The sequence below is a fragment of the Phalaenopsis equestris genome, unplaced genomic scaffold, assembly GCF_001263595.1.
Source record: "Phalaenopsis equestris unplaced genomic scaffold, ASM126359v1 Scaffold000001, whole genome shotgun sequence".
In the NCBI taxonomy this organism is placed as follows: Eukaryota; Viridiplantae; Streptophyta; class Magnoliopsida; order Asparagales; family Orchidaceae; genus Phalaenopsis; species Phalaenopsis equestris.
The window spans coordinates 465,029-487,382 of NW_018164443.1; the positions used below are offsets into that span (position 1 = coordinate 465,029).

General features: G+C 31.7%; 1 protein-coding gene across 4 annotated transcripts; it reads right to left on the reverse strand.

Annotated features, from left to right (window-relative positions):
• Positions 1-903: 903 nt before the first annotated feature.
• LOC110039363 (cytochrome c oxidase assembly protein COX19-like) lies at positions 904-20,496 on the reverse strand. Of its 4 annotated transcripts, XM_020744588.1 has the most exons (6): positions 20,274-20,496; positions 13,338-13,388; positions 12,466-12,587; positions 6,081-6,169; positions 5,658-5,755; positions 909-1,126 (listed from the first exon to the last, which is right to left on the reverse strand). In XM_020744588.1, exons 3-6 carry the CDS (start codon positions 12,473-12,475, stop codon positions 1,042-1,044), a joined length of 282 nt encoding a protein of 93 aa, XP_020600247.1. In that variant the 5' UTR covers positions 12,476-12,587; positions 13,338-13,388; positions 20,274-20,496; the 3' UTR covers positions 909-1,041. The 4 variants fall into 4 exon arrangements, with proteins under 4 accessions (XP_020600092.1, XP_020600323.1, XP_020600247.1 ...); XM_020744509.1 differs by lacking the exon at positions 13,338-13,388; XM_020744433.1 differs by lacking the exons at positions 5,658-5,755; positions 6,081-6,169; positions 12,466-12,587; positions 13,338-13,388; positions 20,274-20,496 and adding exons at positions 1,736-1,833; positions 2,159-2,247; positions 3,932-4,078 and having other exon boundaries at positions 904-1,126.
• Between the last annotated feature and the right edge of the window lie 1,858 nt (positions 20,497-22,354).

A 22,354-nucleotide genomic window follows, 5' to 3' on the forward strand; every position in this document is an offset into this window, starting at 1 on the left:
ATCAAACACGAGTTGTTCACCGAGCACACATGGTTTTATTGGTCCGCCCAAGTTATTTAATCAAGCAACTCAACAAGACTGTCTGGGGCGGCTCTTACCTCCTATAATTGAATAAAATTTATATCATATAATTATGCATAATATAAAATGGGATATTTACTTACATATTACATTTTTTTATATATAATTAAATATCTAACATCCAAACTTTAATTTTTTTGCATTTATAACGCTCAATTATTTCATATCACATTCAAAACATGGCTATTAACAATTAAAGAAAATGTAAAATTCACATTTTCAAGCATAGCATATGTGAAGTGATATAAATGTTCGAAAGAAATTTAAGTGTTAGATATGTAAATACATGAGAAATATGTGATATGTACATAAATATTCCATAAAGAATTTATCATTCAATCCTCTATTAATCAGTAAACATTTATGACATTAGAAAAATTTACAAAATTACAAATACATGTGTATTGGGTTGTAAACGAGCCGAGCTTGAACAAGCTCAGGCTTGACTCTTGTTCGGTTCATTCGAAATTGGTTTATGAACAGCGTGTTCGTGTTCGACTCGATTTAAATATTTATGTTCGTGTTTCGCTCGAAATTGACTCGTTAAAATTAAATTGAAAAAAATAGATGTAAAGTGTGAGATTCGAACCTAGATCAAATATATAGAAAATAAGGGATTAACCACATTACCACATGAAATATTATGATTTAAAATTAGATATAAATAAATGCTTTTTTGAAAGCCCTACATGTGTACCACCCAAAACTTTCATATCACATCAAAAAATACCACAATTTTTAGCTTTCAAAAAGTGAAATACATCTTTTCAAACAAACCTTCAGGTGGTATGTATGCAAAAATTGAAGCTCAAGTGTTAGATATCTAAATACATAAGAATTGATGGACATCTATGTAAATCTTCAAAAAAAAGATATAATATTGGCCCATATTTGCATGGGAATCACATGCAAAAACAACAATGATCAACAATAATTCATCACCACGGACCACTTTATCATCTATTTGTTGCCCACTTCAAAAGTGTTCATTTCATTTTGTTCATCAAAGCCAAGCTCAGTCAAATCTTGTTTGGCCATCAGGTTTCTGGAAAGAAAAAAAAGATAGTTTTAGAGAAACATCAATGAGCAATTGAGCAAAGGACTATTTACATACATATTCAAAAAAGCTAGTTCTTTGCAAATAATTCGTGTTCAATTCGTTAAGTAGCTCGTGTAGTCATGTTTGAATTGTTTGTTAATTAAATAAGCCGAACACGATCAAATTTTTTAAGCTCAAATTATGAACGAGCCGAACAAAAACAACCATTTGTCGATCGTGTTAGGCTCATTTTAGCTCAAAAAAAGAATTATATATATTATTATATAATAATATATTATATATATTATTTGTTTAATACAATATTATATGTATTTATATCTAAGTTCAAATCATAACAATTTCAAATGCCCTGCAGTCTATTTTTTCTAATTAATTACTGTATCAATTTTGATCTGAACACGAACAAGAATATGTAAATCGAGTCAAACACGAATACAGTGTTCAAGAGCAATTTCAAACATGAGTCAATTTAGCCGATCTAGCAAAATAAAAATAATAGTTGTAGTTTGTTTTTTTTAGTTTCAACTATCAAAACAAAAAAAAAAAAAAACCTTGTTTTAAAAAATCAAATATGTGAATGAAACATAAACATACCTTTCCATTCGACATTGTAAATATTTCTTCGACAAATGCCTGCACTTTTCGGTTTGGAATCTAGAGGACTTGAGGCAGTCAACATACTCTTTTTTCTCCTGCCAAAAGCAGAGAGCCAAACCGTAACACAATGAAAAATATTATCAAGCATAATATTATAAAGGAAGATTTACATACACACCACTCAATTCCTATGAATTTACATATATAGGCCAAAACTTCAATCTTTACATCATGCCACCTTACCTATGCATAAAAAGGCGTATTTCACTTTGTAAAAGTTCAAATGATTGACATGTTTTCGGAGATATGAAAGTCTTGGGGGCATAAATGCAAAAAAAAAAGTTTAGGTGTTTGATATGTAAATATGATAAAATAGCAAATGAAATGGATCTAAGAGATTGGAAATTATAAAAAATCTACCAAATCACACTCATGAAGATGATCCAAGGGAAATATGCCCTTTTCCGGCGGTACAGGTTTTGCACCCCTATTTCCACCAAAAGCACCACCTGCTTGGCCAAAATTGCTTTTAAAACCCAAATAAGTGAAAAAATGGTATGTGTTGATCTATAATTAATTGTCTATAGATTCATAAGAATTGTGAAAAAAACTTGGTCATGACATCAATCCAAATAGAACAAGTTGAAAATTGAAAATAAAGAAATTAAATAACACATTTTAAATAAAAAATTGTGGGACAAATTAATTACACAATAAACTCTTGAAATAAAGTAGACACCAAAAAAATATATGAACCATTTTGGCCATTGCCTCAACAAGTATACATTAAAATATTTACTTTGTATAAACACTAATATTTCATCTGTAATACTAAAAACTTCATTTTTTTCTTATTTCCATTAAAGACATATCTTACATCACTATAAATCTCTACAAATTAGGAATACATCTAATAAAGAAAAGATTGGGCGATTAAATCTCCTATAATTAGATTTCCTATAATCAAACTTTCTAACATACAAGCTTCCTAATATATTATTTTCCATAACACTCGCCCTAAAGCGGGAGCATAGATATTTATGATGTACAGTTTGTCAATAAGTGATTCTAGCTCCATTAAGAGCCTTCATGAAAATGTTCTCAAGTTGTTCCTCAATCTTTACATAAGTTGTAGGAATCAAATTTTGTTGAGTCTTTTTACGAACAAAATAACAATGATACTCAGATTTTGCACTAGATTGTGACACTATATTGTGTTTCTTACACTTTTATGAAACCAAATTACCACCAACAAAGACGCAATATCCAATCATGGATCTTCAATCACTCTAGGAACTTGTTCGGTCTACATTAGAGAAACATTCAATATTTTTACGAACATGATCCTAATATTAAGTAGCTTGTCCAGGACCTCCCTTGAGGTAATATAACATTAGTTCCAAAGCTAACCAATAATGATTTGTGGAGGAAGACATAACCTGACTTATAATGCTAACTTAATATACAATATTAGGATGATTTATTGTGCGATAGTTTAATTTTTCCACTAATTTTTTATACGATTCAAGATAATTAAAAAGCTCTCAATCCTTGATAAGTTGTTGATTAGAAAACATCACAGTAGTGCATGATTTGACCCTTAATTTTTCATTTTTTGCAAACAAATCCAACATATATTTTCGTTGAGAAAGATGGAAACCCGTCTTGCTCAAACCACAAGAAATACTTCAAAGAATTCAAATATTTAATGTTGAATTGATTTTAAGAAAATAATTTCAATAATAATATGATCAACAGAAACCACCAAGAGAATGATTCCTGAAGCAGATTGTTTATAGAATACAATGTGATCACATCTACTTTTCTGCATCCCAAACCCTTCTACTGCTTGGCTAACTTTTCCAAACCATGCTCGAGTGCTTGCTTTGGTCAATATAAGGACTTCTGAAGACAGCATACTTTCTTTGAATCCACATAAACCAAGGGGTTGCTCTATGTAGACCTCCTCCAAAGATCACCATAAAGAAAAATATTCTTCACATCTAGTTGTCCAGGGCCACTTATTCATTGCAGTAAATGACAGGAGTAGACGAACGAACGTCAACTAAGCTACAGAAGAGGACGTCTCTAAGTAGTAGATCCCATAAGTTTTGGCATAACCCTTCGCAAGTAACCGAACTTTGAGACGAGCACAAATCCATAAGAAAGTAATTTTACTGCAAAGACACTTACAGCTAACAAGCTTCTTGTCATAAGATAGCTCAACTAGTTCACAAATTCCATTTTTAGTTAAGGCATTCATCTCATCAAGCATTGTCGCCGCCACCTAGAATGGGATGGGCTTGTTGAACAGATCTTGGAACCTCAACATGCTCAAGAGAAGAAATAAGAGAGCAAGAATTAGAAGACAATTGATTATAATTAACACGATAAAATATGATAGGCGCATTAATGTTTACCTCTTCATATTTTGTAATTCATTGGTATCTAAATCCTCACAAGATTCTGATGAGTCGTTAATGTATCACATCGTAAGTTCATATCCCGCCCCAGCTCCACCTCTAGTGCCTCAGCCTATACCATCTATCACTAATGTTTACTCGAGAATATCTTGTTCCCATGATCTTAGTCCGAAGCCGGTATCATTTTTCATGAAATGCGACAACAACAGAAATCATGTACCTGTTTAAGAGGGAAGAAGTATTGATACCCTTTATGCAGTTGAGAATATATTAGAAAGACACCGTAATAACTAAGAGTCTAATTTAGAAACTGGTGGACGAGTATCATGCACAAAACAAGTATACCCAAATATTTGTGGTTCAATAGGAAAGAGAAATTTAGTTGAAAGTAAAACTTAGTAGGGTGTATGGTTCTCTAAAGAAGTAGAAGACATCTAATTTATCAAATAACATGGAGTAGAAATTGCGCCCGCCCAAAACTATTTAGGCACATTCATTGAAATAAAAGAGCTCTAGCAGTCTCAAGATGTTTATTTTCCTTTGAGCTACTACATTTTAGGATCGAGTATCTACATAGGATGATTAGTTAAACATCCTATTTTGTGTTATGTACTCCAGAAAGGGTGGAGGAAAATATAGGTATTATCATTTTTCAAAATCTTAATCGAAACATTGAACTGAGTTTTAGTTTCAGCACAAAAAAAATAAAAAATGTGACAAAAACTCATTAAAAATTTTCATAAAGTAAAGTCAAGTCATAAGAGAAAAATCATCTACAAAAGTGATAAAATATTGAAATACATTAAATAATATTAAGGCAAGGTCCCCACACATCAAATTGACTAACTCAACTATGAATGACTCTCTCTTGTTTGGCCATCAGGTTTCTGGAAAGAAAAAAAAGATAGTTTTAGAGAAACATCAATGAGCAATTGAGCAAAGGACTATTTACATACATATTCAAAAAAGCTAGTTCTTTGCAAATAATTCGTGTTCAATTCGTTAAGTAGCTCGTGTAGTCATGTTTGAATTGTTTGTTAATTAAATAAGCCGAACACGATCAAATTTTTTAAGCTCAAATTATGAACGAGCCGAACAAAAACAACCATTTGTCGATCGTGTTAGGCTCATTTTAGCTCAAAAAAAGAATTATATATATTATTATATAATAATATATTATATATATTATTTGTTTAATACAATATTATATGTATTTATATCTAAGTTCAAATCATAACAATTTCAAATGCCCTGCAGTCTATTTTTTCTAATTAATTACTGAATCAATTTTGATCTGAACACGAACAAGAATATGTAAATCGAGTCAAACACGAATACAGTGTTCAAGAGCAATTTCAAACATGAGTCAATTTAGCCGATCTAGCAAAATAAAAATAATAGTTGTAGTTTGTTTTTTTTAGTTTCAACTATCAAAACAAAAAAAAAAAAAAACCTTGTTTTAAAAAATCAAATATGTGAATGAAACATAAACATACCTTTCCATTCGACATTGTAAATATTTCTTCGACAAATGCCTGCACTTTTCGGTTTGGAATCTAGAGGACTTGAGGCAGTCAACATACTCTTTTTTCTCCTGCCAAAAGCAGAGAGCCAAACCGTAACACAATGAAAAATATTATCAAGCATAATATTATAAAGGAAGATTTACATACACACCACTCAATTCCTATGAATTTACATATATAGGCCAAAACTTCAATCTTTACATCATGCCACCTTACCTATGCATAAAAAGGCGTATTTCACTTTGTAAAAGTTCAAATGATTGACATGTTTTCGGAGATATGAAAGTCTTGGGGGCATAAATGCAAAAAAAAAAGTTTAGGTGTTTGATATGTAAATATGATAAAATAGCAAATGAAATGGATCTAAGAGATTGGAAATTATAAAAAATCTACCAAATCACACTCATGAAGATGATCCAAGGGAAATATGCCCTTTTCCGGCGGTACAGGTTTTGCACCCCTATTTCCACCAAAAGCACCACCTGCTTGGCCAAAATTGCTTTTAAAACCCAAATAAGTGAAAAAATGGTATGTGTTGATCTATAATTAATTGTCTATAGATTCATAAGAATTGTGAAAAAAACTTGGTCATGACATCAATCCAAATAGAACAAGTTGAAAATTGAAAATAAAGAAATTAAATAACACATTTTAAATAAAAAATTGTGGGACAAATTAATTACACAATAAACTCTTGAAATAAAGTAGACACCAAAAAAATATATGAACCATTTTGGCCATTGCCTCAACAAGTATACATTAAAATATTTGCTTTGTATAAACACTAATATTTCATCTGTAATACTAAAGACTTCATTTTTTTTCTTATTCCCATTAAAGACATATCTTACATGCATCACTCCAAATCTCTACAAATTAGGAATATATCAAATAAAGAAAAGAGTAGTTGATTAAATCTCCTATAATTAGATTTCTTATAATCAAACTTTCTAATATACAAGCTTCCTAATATATTATTTTCCATAACACTCGCCCTAAAGCGGGAGCATGGATATTTATGATGTTCAGTTTGTCAATAAGTGATTCTAGCTCCATTAAGAGCCTTCATGAAAATGTTCTCAAGTTGTTCCCCAATCTTTACATAAGTTGTAGGAATCAAATTTTGTTGAGACTTTTTACGAATAAAATGACAATCTATCTCAATGTGCTTAGTTCATTTATGGGAGACAGGGTTTGAAGCAATAAGGATTGCAGTATGATTATCACACCATAACTTTGTTAGAAGGCCAATAATTGGAAAACCCGCAACAATTCACTTGAAGCTTTTGTCACTGCTTGATACTCAGATTTTGCACTAGATTGTGACACTATATTGTGCTTCTTACACTTCCATGAAACCAAATTACCACCAACAAAGACGCAATATCCAATCATGGATCTTCAATCACTCTTGGAACTTGCTTGGTCTACATTAAAGAAACATTCAATATTTTTATGACGTGATCCTAATATCAAATAGCTTGTCCAGGATCTCCCTTGAGGTAATATAACAGTAGTTCCAAAGCTAACCAATAATGATTTGTGGGGGAAGACATAACCTGACTTATAATGCTAACTTAATATACAATATTAGGATGATTTTTTGTGCAATAGTTTAATTTTTCCACTAATTTTTCATACGATTCAAGATAATTTAAAAGCTCTCAATCCTTGATAAGTTGTTGATTAGAAAGCATCACAGCAGTGTATGATTTGACCTCTAATTTTTCATTTTTTGCAAACAAATCCAACATATATTTTCGTTGAGATAGATGGAAACCCTTCTTGCTCCTTGACACCTCAAACCACAAGAAATACTTCAATGAATTCAAATATTTAATGTTCAATTGATTTTAAGAAAATAATTTCAATAATAATATGATCAACATAAACCACCAATAGAATGATTCCTGAAGCAGATTGCTTATAGAATACAATGTGATCACATCTACTTTTCTGCATCCCAAACCCTTCTACTGCTTGGCTAAATTTTCCAAACCATGCTCGAGTGCTTGCTTTGGTCAATATAAGGACTTCTGAAGACAGCATACTTTCTTTGAATCCACATAAACCAAGGGGTTGCTCTATGTAGACCTCCTCCAAAGATCACCATGGAGAAAAATATTCTTCACATCTAGTTGTCCAGGGCCACTTATTCATTGCAGTAAATGACAGGAGTAGACGAACGAACGTCAACTAAGCTACAGAAGAGGACGTCTCTAAGTAGTAGATCCCATAAGTTTTGGCATAACCCTTCGCAAGTAACCGAACTTTGAGACGAGCACAAATCCATAAGAAAGTAATTTTACTGCAAAGACACTTACAGCTAACAAGCTTCTTGTCATAAGATAGCTCAACTAGTTCACAAATTCCATTTTTAGTTAAGGCATTCATCTCATCAAGCATTGTCGCCGCCACCTAGAATGGGATGGGCATGTTGAACAGATCTTGGAACCTCAACATGCTCAAGAGAAGAAATAAGAGAGCAAGAATTAGAAGACAATTGATTATAATTAACACGAGAAAATAGGATAGGCGCATTAATGTTTACCTCTTCTAAGAACAAAAAGAAAATGAAGGTCACTAGAAGAAGAATCCACAGAGGAAAATGATACCGGCGTCGGACTAAGATCATGGGAACGGAACAAGATATTCTCGAGTAAACATTAGTGATAGATGGTATAGGCTGAGGCACTAGAGGTGGAGCTGGGGCGGGATATGAACTTACGATGTGATACATTAACGACTCATCAGAATCTTGTGAGGATTTAGATACCAATGAATTACAAAAAATGAAGTATGAAATGCGACAACAACAGAAATCATGTACCTGTTTAAGAGGGAAGAAGTATTGATACCCTTTATGCAGTTGAGAATATATTAGAAAGACACCGTAATAACTAAGAGTCTAATTTAGAAACTTGTGGACGAGTATCATGCACAAAACAAGTATACCCAAATATTTGTGGTTCAATAGGAAAGAGAAATTTAGTTGAAAGTAAAACTTAGTAGGGTGTATGGTTCTCTAAAGAAGTAGAAGGCATCTAATTTATCAAATAACATGGAGTAGAAATTGCGCCCGCCCGAAACTATTTAGGCACATTCATTGAAATAAAAGAGCTCTAGCAGTCTCAAGATGTTTATTTTCCTTTGAGCTACCACATTTTAGGATCGAGTATCTACATAGGATGATTAGTTAAACATCCCATTTTGTGTTATGTACTCCAGAAAGGGTGGAGAAAAATATAGGTATTATCATTTCTCAAAATCTTAATCGAAACAGATTTTTCAAAATCTTAATCGAAACATTGAACTGAGTTTTAGTTTCAGCACAAAAAAAATAAAAAATGTGACAAAAACTCATTAAAAATTTTCATAAAGTAAAGTCAAGTCATAAGAGAAAAATCATCTACAAAAGTGTGAAAATATTGAAATCCATTAAATAATATTAAGGCAAGGTCCTCACACATCAAAATGACTAACTCAACTATGAATGACTCTCTTATTAATTTTGGAAACATAATACAAACAATGGTGTTTAGCAAATTGACACGACACACAATTTAAAGATAATAACTGTTGAAACTAAAGGTACAACCCTTTCAATATTGACAGGGATGGATGTCCTAATCGACAATGAATCTCAAAGGGAGATAAGGTGCTAGAACATGCAACGGGTCAAGTTACCTAATTATCCAAAATAACCCCCGCCTCGATTCTCATCATTTACCAATAATCTTCTTTGTCATTAGATCCTAAAATAGTTAATGATGAGAAAAGAATAAGATAAAACAATTAAGAACACATGAGATTTTGCTAACATAAACAATATTAAAAGCAAAATGAGGTAAACTAAGAATAGAAATTAGAGGCAATGTGAGTGTAAGACTGATGGTGCCAGAACCAGAAACATTAAAGGTATATCCATCTGTTAAAGTGATGGAGGAAATATGGGCATGCAAGGCAAAAAATAGTTTTTGGATTACTTGTCATGTGATATGTAGTACCAAAATTAATGACTCATAGTGTGGAAAGAAGACAAGTATTATTGTTACTTGAGCAGGTAGAAATATGTGGTTTTGCTTCTTTTACTGCATAGAATATGTAAATCGAGCTGAACACACACATTCGAGTCGAAATATGGGTATGCAAGGTAGAAATATGTGTTTTTGCATCTTCTACTACACAGAATTGGTGCAGGTTTGAGTCTGATACCATACACCTATTTTTTAATTAATTTAAATGTGTCAATTTCGAGTCGAACATAAGTCGAACATAAATAAGAATATGTAAATCAAGTTAAACACAAATACATTTCGAACATGAGCCAATTTCAAAAGAGACAAACACGAGTCAAGACTGAGCTCGCTCAAGCTTTGCTTCGTAGGAAGAAGTTGAAGTCGTCGACCTACTCGCAAGAAGCAGACAATGCCGTCGTAGAAGCAGACAATGCCGTCGTAGAAAGTAGTCGAAGGCGCTAACCTAAGTAGGCGATGGTGTCGCAAGACATTGACGATCACTTAGCAGGAAGCAAGCAAAGTCATCGACAAAGCCGAAAGAGGAATGCAAACAAAGGCAAAGAAAAAGGATTCGACGAATCTCTGATACCATGTAACGGAAAAGACTTCTTTCTTATTCCCATTAAAGACATGTTATATATATATATATATATAGATACTCCCAATCTCTATAGATTAAGAATATCTCTACTATATAAAAGATTTTACAATTAGATCTCCTCTAATTAGATTTCCTATAATCAAACCTCCTAATATATTGCTTTCCATAACATCATCTAATGTTTCCATAACATCAACTAATGATATAATTAGGATATGATGGTGAAAGCCATGAAACAATAGCCAAAACAAAAAAAAAATGCCGCAAACCAATCAGATCACGAGGAAATCATACAAATGAATTGATTAATGTAAGATAATCCTTTTCTAAAAGCTTTTTAATTTAATTTAAATTAATTAAGAGTGAGAATTTGGCTTAACTAAAGCATAAAGACATGTATTCCCTAATTGATTTTGCAGGTATAACAAATACTAATAATGTAAAGACTTGAAGGCCAGCAACAGGATAACACAAAAGAAAAGCTGTCGATGAACTGACGATTTTTGTTCCGGGTGTACATTCAACGAGATTACCTAGAAGCTTCTTCTACCAAAAGAACCCTTACATAGTGTCAAATATCTCTGCAAAATGCCCCCCACAAAAGTGAGAATTTCAAATAAAACCATGTCTAATTGCATCTCTCCCAATTTCTACACAATCACTGCAAACTCTTTACTGTGCTTTTCAATTTGAAAAAGATACCCCAAAAAAAAAAGAATAGTCAAAACTAGTCAAAACTGGTCAATAACAAAGGTATAGCTTAGGATAATAAATTCTATACAAGGACTGACCTGAAATGAGAAAAGTGTCAAAATAATCTCTTGACTCTATGCAGTGGAGCATTTTAATCCCAGAGATAATAAAAGTATCAATTTAATCTCCTCACTCTTTTAATATGGGTTGATAAAAACCCCAATAAGGACTGTTTTGGTCCCATTGATCCCATTAAAACAGTCTGGGGACTAGTTTAACACTTTTATTAAACACTGGAACTAAAATGGCACAATGTAAATAGTCCGTGGACTATTTTGGTACTTTTCAGTTTACTCGATCGGAGATCAACATCAATGCTCTCAATATACATCAATGCTCTCAATATGAGAGAATACTTAAATTCTTTTCAGTTTACTCGATCGGAGATCAACATCAATGTTCTCAATATTAAAGAATACTTGAATTACTAGAATGACAGAGAAACTCAAAACTAAGATAACAATATATGCAATCATTTAATTATTCAATTAACATTTAAATGGAGATCCAAGCTGAATCTACTTATAGTTATTTGGCGGAATTCAGACAAAAAGCCAAGAACCAAAAAAATGTCATATTTACTTGAATCAACTTTTTCAACCTTCTCAGCTGTAGAATAGAAATGCAAAACATAAGTGGTTTGAAAAACAGAATTTGAGTAAATGAATAAGTGAAATACCACCCAAATCTTTCATAGCATATCAAAAATACTATCATTTTAACTTAACAATAAAAAAAAAAGTAAAACACACCTTTTCACGCACTGGTCATGTGGCATATATGTAAAAAATGAAGTTTAGGTGTAAGATATGTAAATACATAGGAATTAAGTGGTGTGCATGTAAATCTTCCATTAAATAAAATATATCATAATCAAACAAATAATGGGGACAACCATAAGATCTCAGTGTATTAATTTACTACATCACACCAACCCTCGACCAAATATCCAACTGATAATATACCAATATCCTAATTTTGATCAATAATTCATTTTAAAAGCTACTAAGTAACAGTTTTTCCAAGCTAATCAAGCTTTTACTTACTAGTTTTCATCACCAGAAAAAACTGAAAGAAATTTACATACATATCATACAATTCTGACGAATTTACATATCTAACACCTAAGCATTAACTTTTTACATTTATACCACTTTACATGTTAGAAAAGGCATATTCCGCATTTTATAAGTTAGTAATAGTGGTATTTTGAATGTGATTTAAATATTTGAGTGTTATAACTGCAAAAAATCAAACTTTAGGAATTAGATATGAAAATACATAAGAATTATGTGGTATGTATGCAAATGCCCCAATCGAAAATTGCAGTGCAAAATCTAGAATAAAAATTAAAGTAACCAAAAAGGTAGACGATAATTGAACCACAAATAAATTAAAGGTTCACCTGCGCTCATCTCTGGGATGATAATAGCATAAACATTAGGTCTTCATTCTCTCTTGATAAATGAAGCTATCCAAGAAGATGAGAGGATGCAGAACATAATTTAAAGGCAAAGATGGTCGTTTCTGCAAAAGAAAAAAAAAATCTATATAAAACAGTAAAAGTTCAACAGTTGAGTGTTGTTATGCAATCAACAGAAGAAGATAACGAAGTAGTTGAGTTAAAAACAGGTGGGTGGAAAATCATAAATGCAAATATTAGTGTTGTTATGTAAGATACAGGAAGGACTACCTAGAGGAAAGGCACAATAACCACACAACTGAGAGTATTGAAAATGAGAGTACACTCAATTCTTATGTTTTACATATCTAACACCTAAACTTTCCTTTCTAAATTTATACCATCAAAAATCATTCATACAGCATCAAGAATACCACTATTTTCAAGAATGCCTCTATCTTAACGTATAAAAAGTGAAATACATCTTTTCATGCATAGGCAAGATGGCACATATATATGTAAAACTTGAAGTTTAGGTTTGAGTAGGCAAGATGGCACATATATATATGTAAAAGTTGAATTTTAGGTTTGAGATATGTAAACACATAAAAATTGAGTGGTATGCATGTAAATCTTCCAATGAGAAATTGTTGCAGATACCGAAAGAGAAAGAAGAATAATGTTCGCTCAAACTTCAACCAAGCCTATAATATGAGGTTCGAAGTTAAACTTTGCCTTTTGATACCATCTAAAACATCACAGCAAAAAATAACTAATTTTACTTGAAAAAAGTGAAATACATAATTTCATACATAAGCAAGATGACATTTACATGTAAAAATTGATGTTTAGGTGTGAGATATGTAAATACATACTAATTGAGTGGTATGCATGTAAGCCTTCCAATGAGAAATGGTTGAGGATACCTAAAAAGAAAGAATAATAATGTTTGCTCTGTCTTCAACCAAACCTATGATATGAAATTCAGATTGGCCACAACGACGATACAGGATTGTGTTTTTATCTCGATTGAAATAAAAACACAATGAACACAAAATAATGAATATAGGAAAAAACATAAATGAAATAAACCAGATCAACCTAGACCTTTAACAGCAGTGAATGTAGTAAAATACAATAAAGTTTAAGCCACAAACTTGATGATTTATTGCTTAACATTCAAAAATAAAATCCCCAGACACATACTAATGTTGAAAAAGAGAAGTATTTATAATTAAAATCCTATGCGTACAATTTATTTGAAAATAAGGAATCTTTAAAGCCATAAAGGGATAAAACTAAATACGAGTTACGACGATGGATCCTGCTCAACAAGACAATAAAAAGAGTTTCCCCAGTGTACCACGGTAAAAAATTACTTTATTAAAATAGCACCAATTTTTTTAGTATTATAGGAATAACACCCTAATCTATTAACTATTGCAAATAAGTCACACTGGTGATAACATAAAAGGAGCATTTCATCAAATCTTTCGAGTAATAACCCTTAAGATCTACTGTTAAAAAGAGATAATGACAGCACAGCAAAGGAAGAAATTCTGCGCTCGATTAGATGATGCTCTCACAAACATGGAGACAACAATTCTTACAATAACTTCAAATAATCTCTAAAAGGAATTAGAGCTTGAGGTCATGGGAAGCATAATCAAATCAAGGATAAGGAAAGAGAACACTAAAATGGGTTTAATAATTTATAGCAAATTGGGGTTTCAGTTCATAATTGGGATAATAAGTAATGATTATGTAGGATTTTAGAAAAAAGGTAAATATTGAGGTGGTGTGGCGATAATTAACGATTGGTGGGCACCAACAATTTCATGTGTTTATGTCAAGTAAAAAACACAATATATAGAATCACTAAAAAAATATATATTCTAAATAAAATTTGATGGATTTATCCAAACTCATAATGAGTAATGTTAAAAGTATAAATAAGAAGTAGTGAATCAATATTCTAGTTAATAATATCATCCTTGTGGGGTTCTTTGGCAATGTAGAAGATGGAGTCTCAACGAAACTCCCACTATGCAATTTTAAGGCAAAGTCATGTGGTTTGATAGATTTATTTTTATAATGATTTTAGTGATTGATAATTCTAACCTCTTGCCTTTAGCATATATTTTCAATGGCATATGAAGTTAAGGAAGATATATATGAATTTGTTTATCACATTGGACACATCATGCCTGCATATAAATTATAACATCTAAATACTATTCTCTATTTCTCTCCTAGTGAATTTTTTCCAAGAATTAGAACTTCAAAAATTTTGTATGCCCTTTCAACTGACTTTAAAATTTGCTATGACTTATCTACTCGTCAAAAATTGCTAAACTTTTTATGGATGCTATTCCAAGAAAACATGAAAAAAAGAAAATATCGGAACATTTTTCAATGGAAAATTGCCAAGTGCAAGTCATATAGCATTTACTAGAGTACGCATTCTTCAAAGAAAATTCACTTGGTGAGCCATGGGGATGAATTCTTCAACGAAGCCAGTACCATTGGATAAAAAACAAATTGTACATCATTTGGATTCTTAAATTGAGATTTCTTCTAATCTCTCCATTATAACACAATAAACTATGCAAACACCATCCATATGCGCAAAGAATGAAACCTATCCTCCACTAAGGAAAGAGATACTTTCAAGTCAAAGCAACATAATCCTTTCATGTTAGTAGATCCATCATTTTTCCACTAAAGAGATCAAGCAAATATTAAAAGAGGATTTCGCTAAGCCCATGAGCTCCATCTAAAACACCATTGTCCCCAATTAAAAAAAAAAAAGTTAAATTGCAATTACCAAGGGTATCAATGGAGACATGAACCCAAAAAGAAAAGCTATGACAGAGCACAAAATAAAGCATTTGATGAAAAAGATGAAAATTCATACTTACATTGGGCTTTAAAAGATATCAAACTTGGTAAATCATCTCCTACTTGAATTTTAATTCGATCTTTTCCATTTCTTCTTCTTCCAAATAAAGTTTGAATGTGGAGTTGATAAAATTCTTACTACTGGAACCAAGAGTTTGTCCAACTAAACTATTTATGCGATGAAGGCAAGTGCGAGGGAAAGATTACATCCCAGTAGATAACATGCTTGTTGAGTCCAACTAAACTATTTATGCGATGAAGGCAAGTGCAAGGGAAAGATTACATCCCAGTAGATAACATGCTTGTTGAATCATTTGATTGGATGTCAAATGCCCGAGTAGCCAATCTTATCAATACTATTTTTTTATAGTGACAAAAGATTGATTGTTTACAAAATGAATAATGAAATCTCGAGCAAAAAATAACAGAAGGCGATGACCTTTGAAAAGTTTGGGTGGAGAAAAATAAATTGCATGATTAATTGACAAAGAAGGAAGTTACATTATTGAAACAAAAGATCATGATGCTATATATTCAAAGACAATAAAAGTAATACCAACTCTTAAAATTTATACCCTGATTTTCACATATCTAAATGTTATTCTACACAATTTACCATTATTATAGCTTTTAAGTAAATTCTTGTAGCACTCCATTTACTTTTCCATAAATTCATGACATGCAACAACTTATTTAATTTTAATATGATATTTTAAAGGAAATAAAAGTTAATATAAACAAACTACCTATATAACCATTAATAAATTAATTTAAGCTTAAAGCACTAATACCTACCCTTTATTCATCCCAAAACTAAAGTAATTGGAGGTCAAAACAGAGTGCTTCAGGCTTAAAGTCGTGGGGAAAAAATAAAGGAAATAATAGAAATTTTAGGCTAAAGCTTGAGGTTGGACATCTAGTTTTGGTGTTTTCTCCCACAAATCAAGTTGGGTTTGAGGTGGACAGATTAAATATCTAAGGAGAAATCCTTTTGAAATAAGATATTATTTTGAGGATAGTTGATATAGAATTGAGCTTTAAATCAGAAAATAATTTCTATTAAGAAATTTGGTGTTTTATTAAGTTGTTTATGGAAAAGAAAAACCTTAAGGATCACAAAAAAAATCCTATCATGGTGATGATATACTCAATCAATAATATAGGAAGCAAATTATTCTTAGGTTTGTGAATAATTATAATTATATTGAATTGTTTTGTGTAAGTGAATATACTCTCTTCATATCGAGCACGTTAACAGTACCTCTGATATTATCAATGATGCTACTATATTTTATAATCTATTAAAAATGCTTCATGATAGTTCTATATAATTCAAGTATTAATATAATTTAATAAAATATAATGGAAATTTAAACCTAAATGTCGACTTATACATGCTATACTATATCTACGATGCAGTTTAATGCAAGTTGACTGATCAAAGGTGCATTTCAGCTGTAAAAATTTAAATGCATATGATAAAGATGTTAAAAGAAAAAGATCTTTGAAAGGATGTTGCATAAGTTAACAAATGATAAAGACTAAAATAGGGAATAATAAAACTGTTGACGGAAAGCAAGCCTTATGGAACAAAAAAGAGTTCCCAACCCTCAATACTGAAAATTTGGTGCAATAAAATCCAACTTGAATCCGTAAGCCATAGATGACTGCTATGTTGGATTAAGTTCAAACTTTATTGATCGTTATTATGCCAACATGCTAGGTGATAAAAAGATTATCTAAATGCAGAAACTATACAAACATCACAAAATACTTTTTAGACTGTAACTGACAAAAATGAAAAAGAAATGAAAATAAAGAAAGTAATTTGATATCAGTAACTCACAAATATAGTGAATTGAATAATTTGACATTTGAAGATATATTTCATTGCCATGCAAATAATTATACTTATTGCTTATGATAATACCCTTTACTTAATCAATTAGTAAAGCGAACCATAATATAAAAAAATGGACTAAACTATGTCTGTGATTAAAAATGCTCGTGTTAGCTTAAAGATTATTATTTCTCATTCTTGCAATTTGGATATTATATTGGACTTAGTTATGCAATTAAATTATTAGCTCATTAAAAATTATAACTATTTTTTCAAGCAAAATATATGAGATTGAGGGTTATTGACTCAATTTTGTCATCTATCTTAGAATTTTAAATATATAATTTTGAAAGTACCATAAATAAAAATGTTGATGATGCAAATTAAAACTTCTAGAATGTATTAATCATATATAAATTTTATTAAACACTCTATAGTTCATTTTCATGATTTCAAATATGCATATTCCTCAATTAATGATTATAATAAATCTGCTAAAAGATTTTGATGCATAATGTACGTTTTGTAACAAATTAGGCATATTAATTTTTTAATATAACCTAATTAGTAAAGTTAGAACGGGTGTTTGTAGAAATTTGATATGACTGAATTATCGAACTCTATTACATCTAAATACTATATTGAGAGGGGTAAAAATGAGGCGTGATTATGCATGAGTTCAAGAGTCCTGAAGATATTGATGTGATATTCTCAACCATGCCAAGGAAGCTCCAAATAAACTATTTGAAGTTGAAGTGGAGGAACAAGAGAATAGCACCTCGTTAAGGGATTCATAAGAGGTTTCCTGGAGGCCTTCGTCTTGTTTGATGTAGAACTATGATGGGGTGATGGTGGCATTATTTCTAGAGTTAGTGGAAAATTAGTGGAAAGGTTGAGATTGATGACATTTTAGAGATGTTGAGAATTTTAGAACTAGTTGGTCAATTTGGAGTTGAATCTTTCTTGTTTTGAATATAGGTGTTTTCTATTTAGACTGTTATAAAAATCTTTCTTGTTTTGAATATAGGTGTTTTCTATTTAGAATGTTGTTATGAAAAATTTATGTGATATTAAATAGATCCTGCATGCATTCTTAATCTATTAAAATGAAGCTTTGCTTAACTTATATTTGAAAGGTCTATCGTTTTATGAACTCATCCTGATATAACAAGAATCTAACAAAATATTTTAGAAGATTGCAAAATATGCCAACAAAATGTTTTAGGTGTAAGAAGTTTGTTTACCTTCCAAAGAAAATTATCCTCTTCAAAATGTTGAACCGTATTCCTCATTCAAGAACCTCAGGCTTGAGGAAAAACAAAGCTTATAGAGTAGAAAATTTATAATTTCAATTGAGGCTTTAATAAAAAGATGTTGAACAGTATTCCTCGTACAATTGATATTAGAGCTTCAGTAATAAAAAATTAAAGATATTGTTAATATAATTGGTGATCCAGAATCTTATGGGGCAAAATGGCTTCAACCTTTAGAGACAACAGATGAAGGCATTTCTCATGCATCAAAGGTTAGATACCATTGTAACATGCATGGAAAAGACATGCAAAGAACCAATGACGTATTACTAACAAGGCTCATAGTGTGATTATCTTGAGTTGAGAAGGATGAAATTCTAAAGGATATTGCTAAGGAGCCAACCATCAATGTTTGGAGGTGGCTTGAATTAGTATGCTTAAAGAGGCCATTGCAAAGCATGCATGTCACCTTGGTCTAGTTGTTGAGAGCTTTGTCTTTCAACCAATAAGTCTTGGGTTCAAGGGTTTTCAAGCGCAGTTTGCATGTATTTGTGTATTTCAAGAAAAAAAAGAGAGGCCCTCGCAAAACAACCATGCCCGTGGCTTTTTTGCAATAGGATTTCCAATAATATAGAAGGCCACAAAATGATGATTACCATTTCAAAGAAGCTTAATGCTTTTGTATCTAAGTCTACAATTCTATAGCATCATCAGAAGCTTACTCACCAAAAGTGTGTTTCCATATACATCACCTAATACGAGCATAATAATTCATGATAAATAAAAGATATGCAACATCGTAATCACCAAATGACAAGGTGCAACTAACGATGTCATCTAAGTTTGATTCAAGAAATAGCCATGGATAACCTTGGTACAAATGGATTTTGGAAAAAATCTATAAACTATACAAATAAATACAAATAAATGAATCTACACACAAATATGGCCAAAGGAATATAAAAATGAATGGCAAACATAGAAAGACAATAGAAGACATCTAACATTTTTGCATGGATTGTGGTCTTCACATGCACGTTATATCACGAGACAACAACATATAAAAGTTCACTTCAGGCGAATTCATCTCACAATTTTGCCAAAATTTCAATGAACCTATTTTACGTAATCATATTATAGGTATATTCTCAACTTAATCCTTGTTGGTCAATGCTATGAAAATGCATACTTTCTCGGTCAAAATAGACAGCTTTCAACCCAATTATTAGCCAAATTCAATAGTTTTTAAATCCCACCATTCACAGGATTTATTACATTTAGCTATCAGGCAGTCACAAGGCTTAAATACTTCAATAAACAAATAACTAAACAGATGCTAAGCATTTAGCAAGGTTTAAAATTTGTCATGCCGAATAGTTTTAAGGTTTTAATCCTCTCGTGACTTACTAATTCCTAATTGTTGCCAAACCAACCCTTAATATTATCTACAATAATTACACTTTCATGGAAAATTCCAATAACACAGAAAAAAAATATAACAATTTAAATACGAATAACCAGGGAAGACAAACATTTGCATGAGGGATCGAACTCAATAATTCATAACAAGGTGAGTTTTTCTAAAAAAAAAATTAAGGAGTTAGTTAAAATAGAACAGTTGTGGGCTTTCTGGTCACGGACTTGGTGCAGGATTTAACCTGGATTTGCCCTAAATCCTGCCAGACGGTCAGTTCGGACAAAATAAACCCGATTTTACTGATTTCCGGCGTAAATCCCGGATTCACTAAATCCTGTGAATCGGCGGATTTAGAGAATCCAGGACGGGCGATTCGCACGAAAAAGAATACATGAAGTACCTTCCTCCATCTGCCTCCATGGTTTCGGGTAGGAGCGATGAGGAAATAGAAGGGATGTGGGAGTTTCGGGTCTCTGTACGCCACGATCCAGCCGTTTTCTTCCTAGTTAACTCTAATTGCGACAGTATAGCGAGGGTTCAGTAACGAAGACGACGGTTTTGGGCAAAATCGGGAGAGGGCGTGTGGACGAAGAAAAATTATTTCATAAGGACATTAATCTCCAGGGTCACCTCAACCAAAATTATATATGAAAAGTGGGTTCACTAAATATATCATTGCAGTGATCGACGTTGGAGATTGGATACCTGTATGAAATATTTTTTTTCGCAAACATTTTGAGATTTTATAAACATTTACATTAGAGACATCTATTGCTCGAGCTTCCAAAATCCAAGCTGATGAATACGCAAATAAAAACAAATAAATATTGCATGAGGATTTGGAATGCATTCGGAGTCCAATGATGAGGCATTGTGTGTCAAGTGGATTTCATTGTTTTAACACTAGTCAGTGTCAATGTATTTCGGTGGGGCCCACTTGACATGTGGCGCTCCCATCATTGGACTTCGAACACAAATTATGCGTGTTGCTTTGCATTGTGTGGATTCGAATTTTTTTTTCTTATATATGGTGATGGTTTTGGTATGGTGGATATTTTTCTGGTTTTTTTTTTCACTGCTAGTAATAAATATGTATAATTTCATTCAAAATCATCGAAATTTATTTGTGGTACCATCTTTGGCATTCTGATAATAAGAGAGACACATTTCTCAGACTCACACACACACGCTGTGAAATGAGACAGAAAAGTAGAGAAAATTAGACGGTGGTGTGAGACATCTTTTTCTTTTTTTTTTCACTCGCAGCTAGTAGCAAATATGCATAATATCATTTTATTTCACTAAAATTTGCTGGTAGTGCCACCTGTGGCATTCTGATGAGAAGATAAGCATATTTCACACGCACGCACACACACAGTGAAATGAGTCATATAAGAAGAGATAATGAGGCAGTTATGTGAGCAATTTTTATCTCATTTTTTTACATCACAGCAAGTTGCAAAAATGTATACTTTCATTCTCAGCTATTTAAATTTACTGGTGGCTTCACAGCTAGTAGCACATATGCATAATAACATTCTATGCTACTAAAATCTATTAATGATACTACCTGTGACATTCAGATGAAAATAGAAATATATTTCTCACTCACACACGTTGTCATAATATCATATGATGAAGATAAGTAAAAAGAATGATGCAATGATGTGAGCGTAAATTTTCTTTTTTTTGCCTCACAACTAATAGCAAATATGTATGTTTTCATTCCAGTTGTTAAAATTTACTAGTGGTGTCACCAGAGGCATTCTGATGAAAAAAATATTATATTTCACACACACGCTGTGAAATGAGGCGTAAAAGAATAAAAAATGAGACAGTGTACTTCCATCAAAAGCAACTGAAATTTATTAGTGATATCACACGGGGTAATGTGATGATAATATAAGTATATTTCTCACACGCACACACATATTGTGATAGTTAGATTGAAATGAGAGAGAGAAATGTAGCGTTCTATTATTTTTGAATGCTCATACTCATCTATGTTTGTTTTCTTTTTTTTACTATCATGGCAGAAAAATGGCCAAGGCCAACGATGCCGCAACACCCGCATTATGGGATGAGAAAATAAAAATAATCTTATTGTGACATTTGCCTTGTCGAAATTGATCTGGGCAATAGGCCCACTACATATTTCAACAATGAATAGTGAAAGAATATTATCAAAAAGTTCAAGGAGAGTGCGGCCCGAGAGTATGATATAATGCAATTGAAGAATAAATAGGATCAACTCAAGAAAGATTAAAAATTTTGGAAAGAATTAAAAATATGATCACGAGCTTAGGTTAGGATATGGTGAAGTGAACTATTGACGCTCCAAAGAAGTGGTGGACATAAAGGTAAACGGTAAGAATTTTTCCATTTCAACTAATTCGGTCAATTTCATTTTTATTTATTAAATGAAGTGTATGTTATGATTTTGTGGGTGGTGGCCTCTAGGAATAAATTTAAACTTTATGG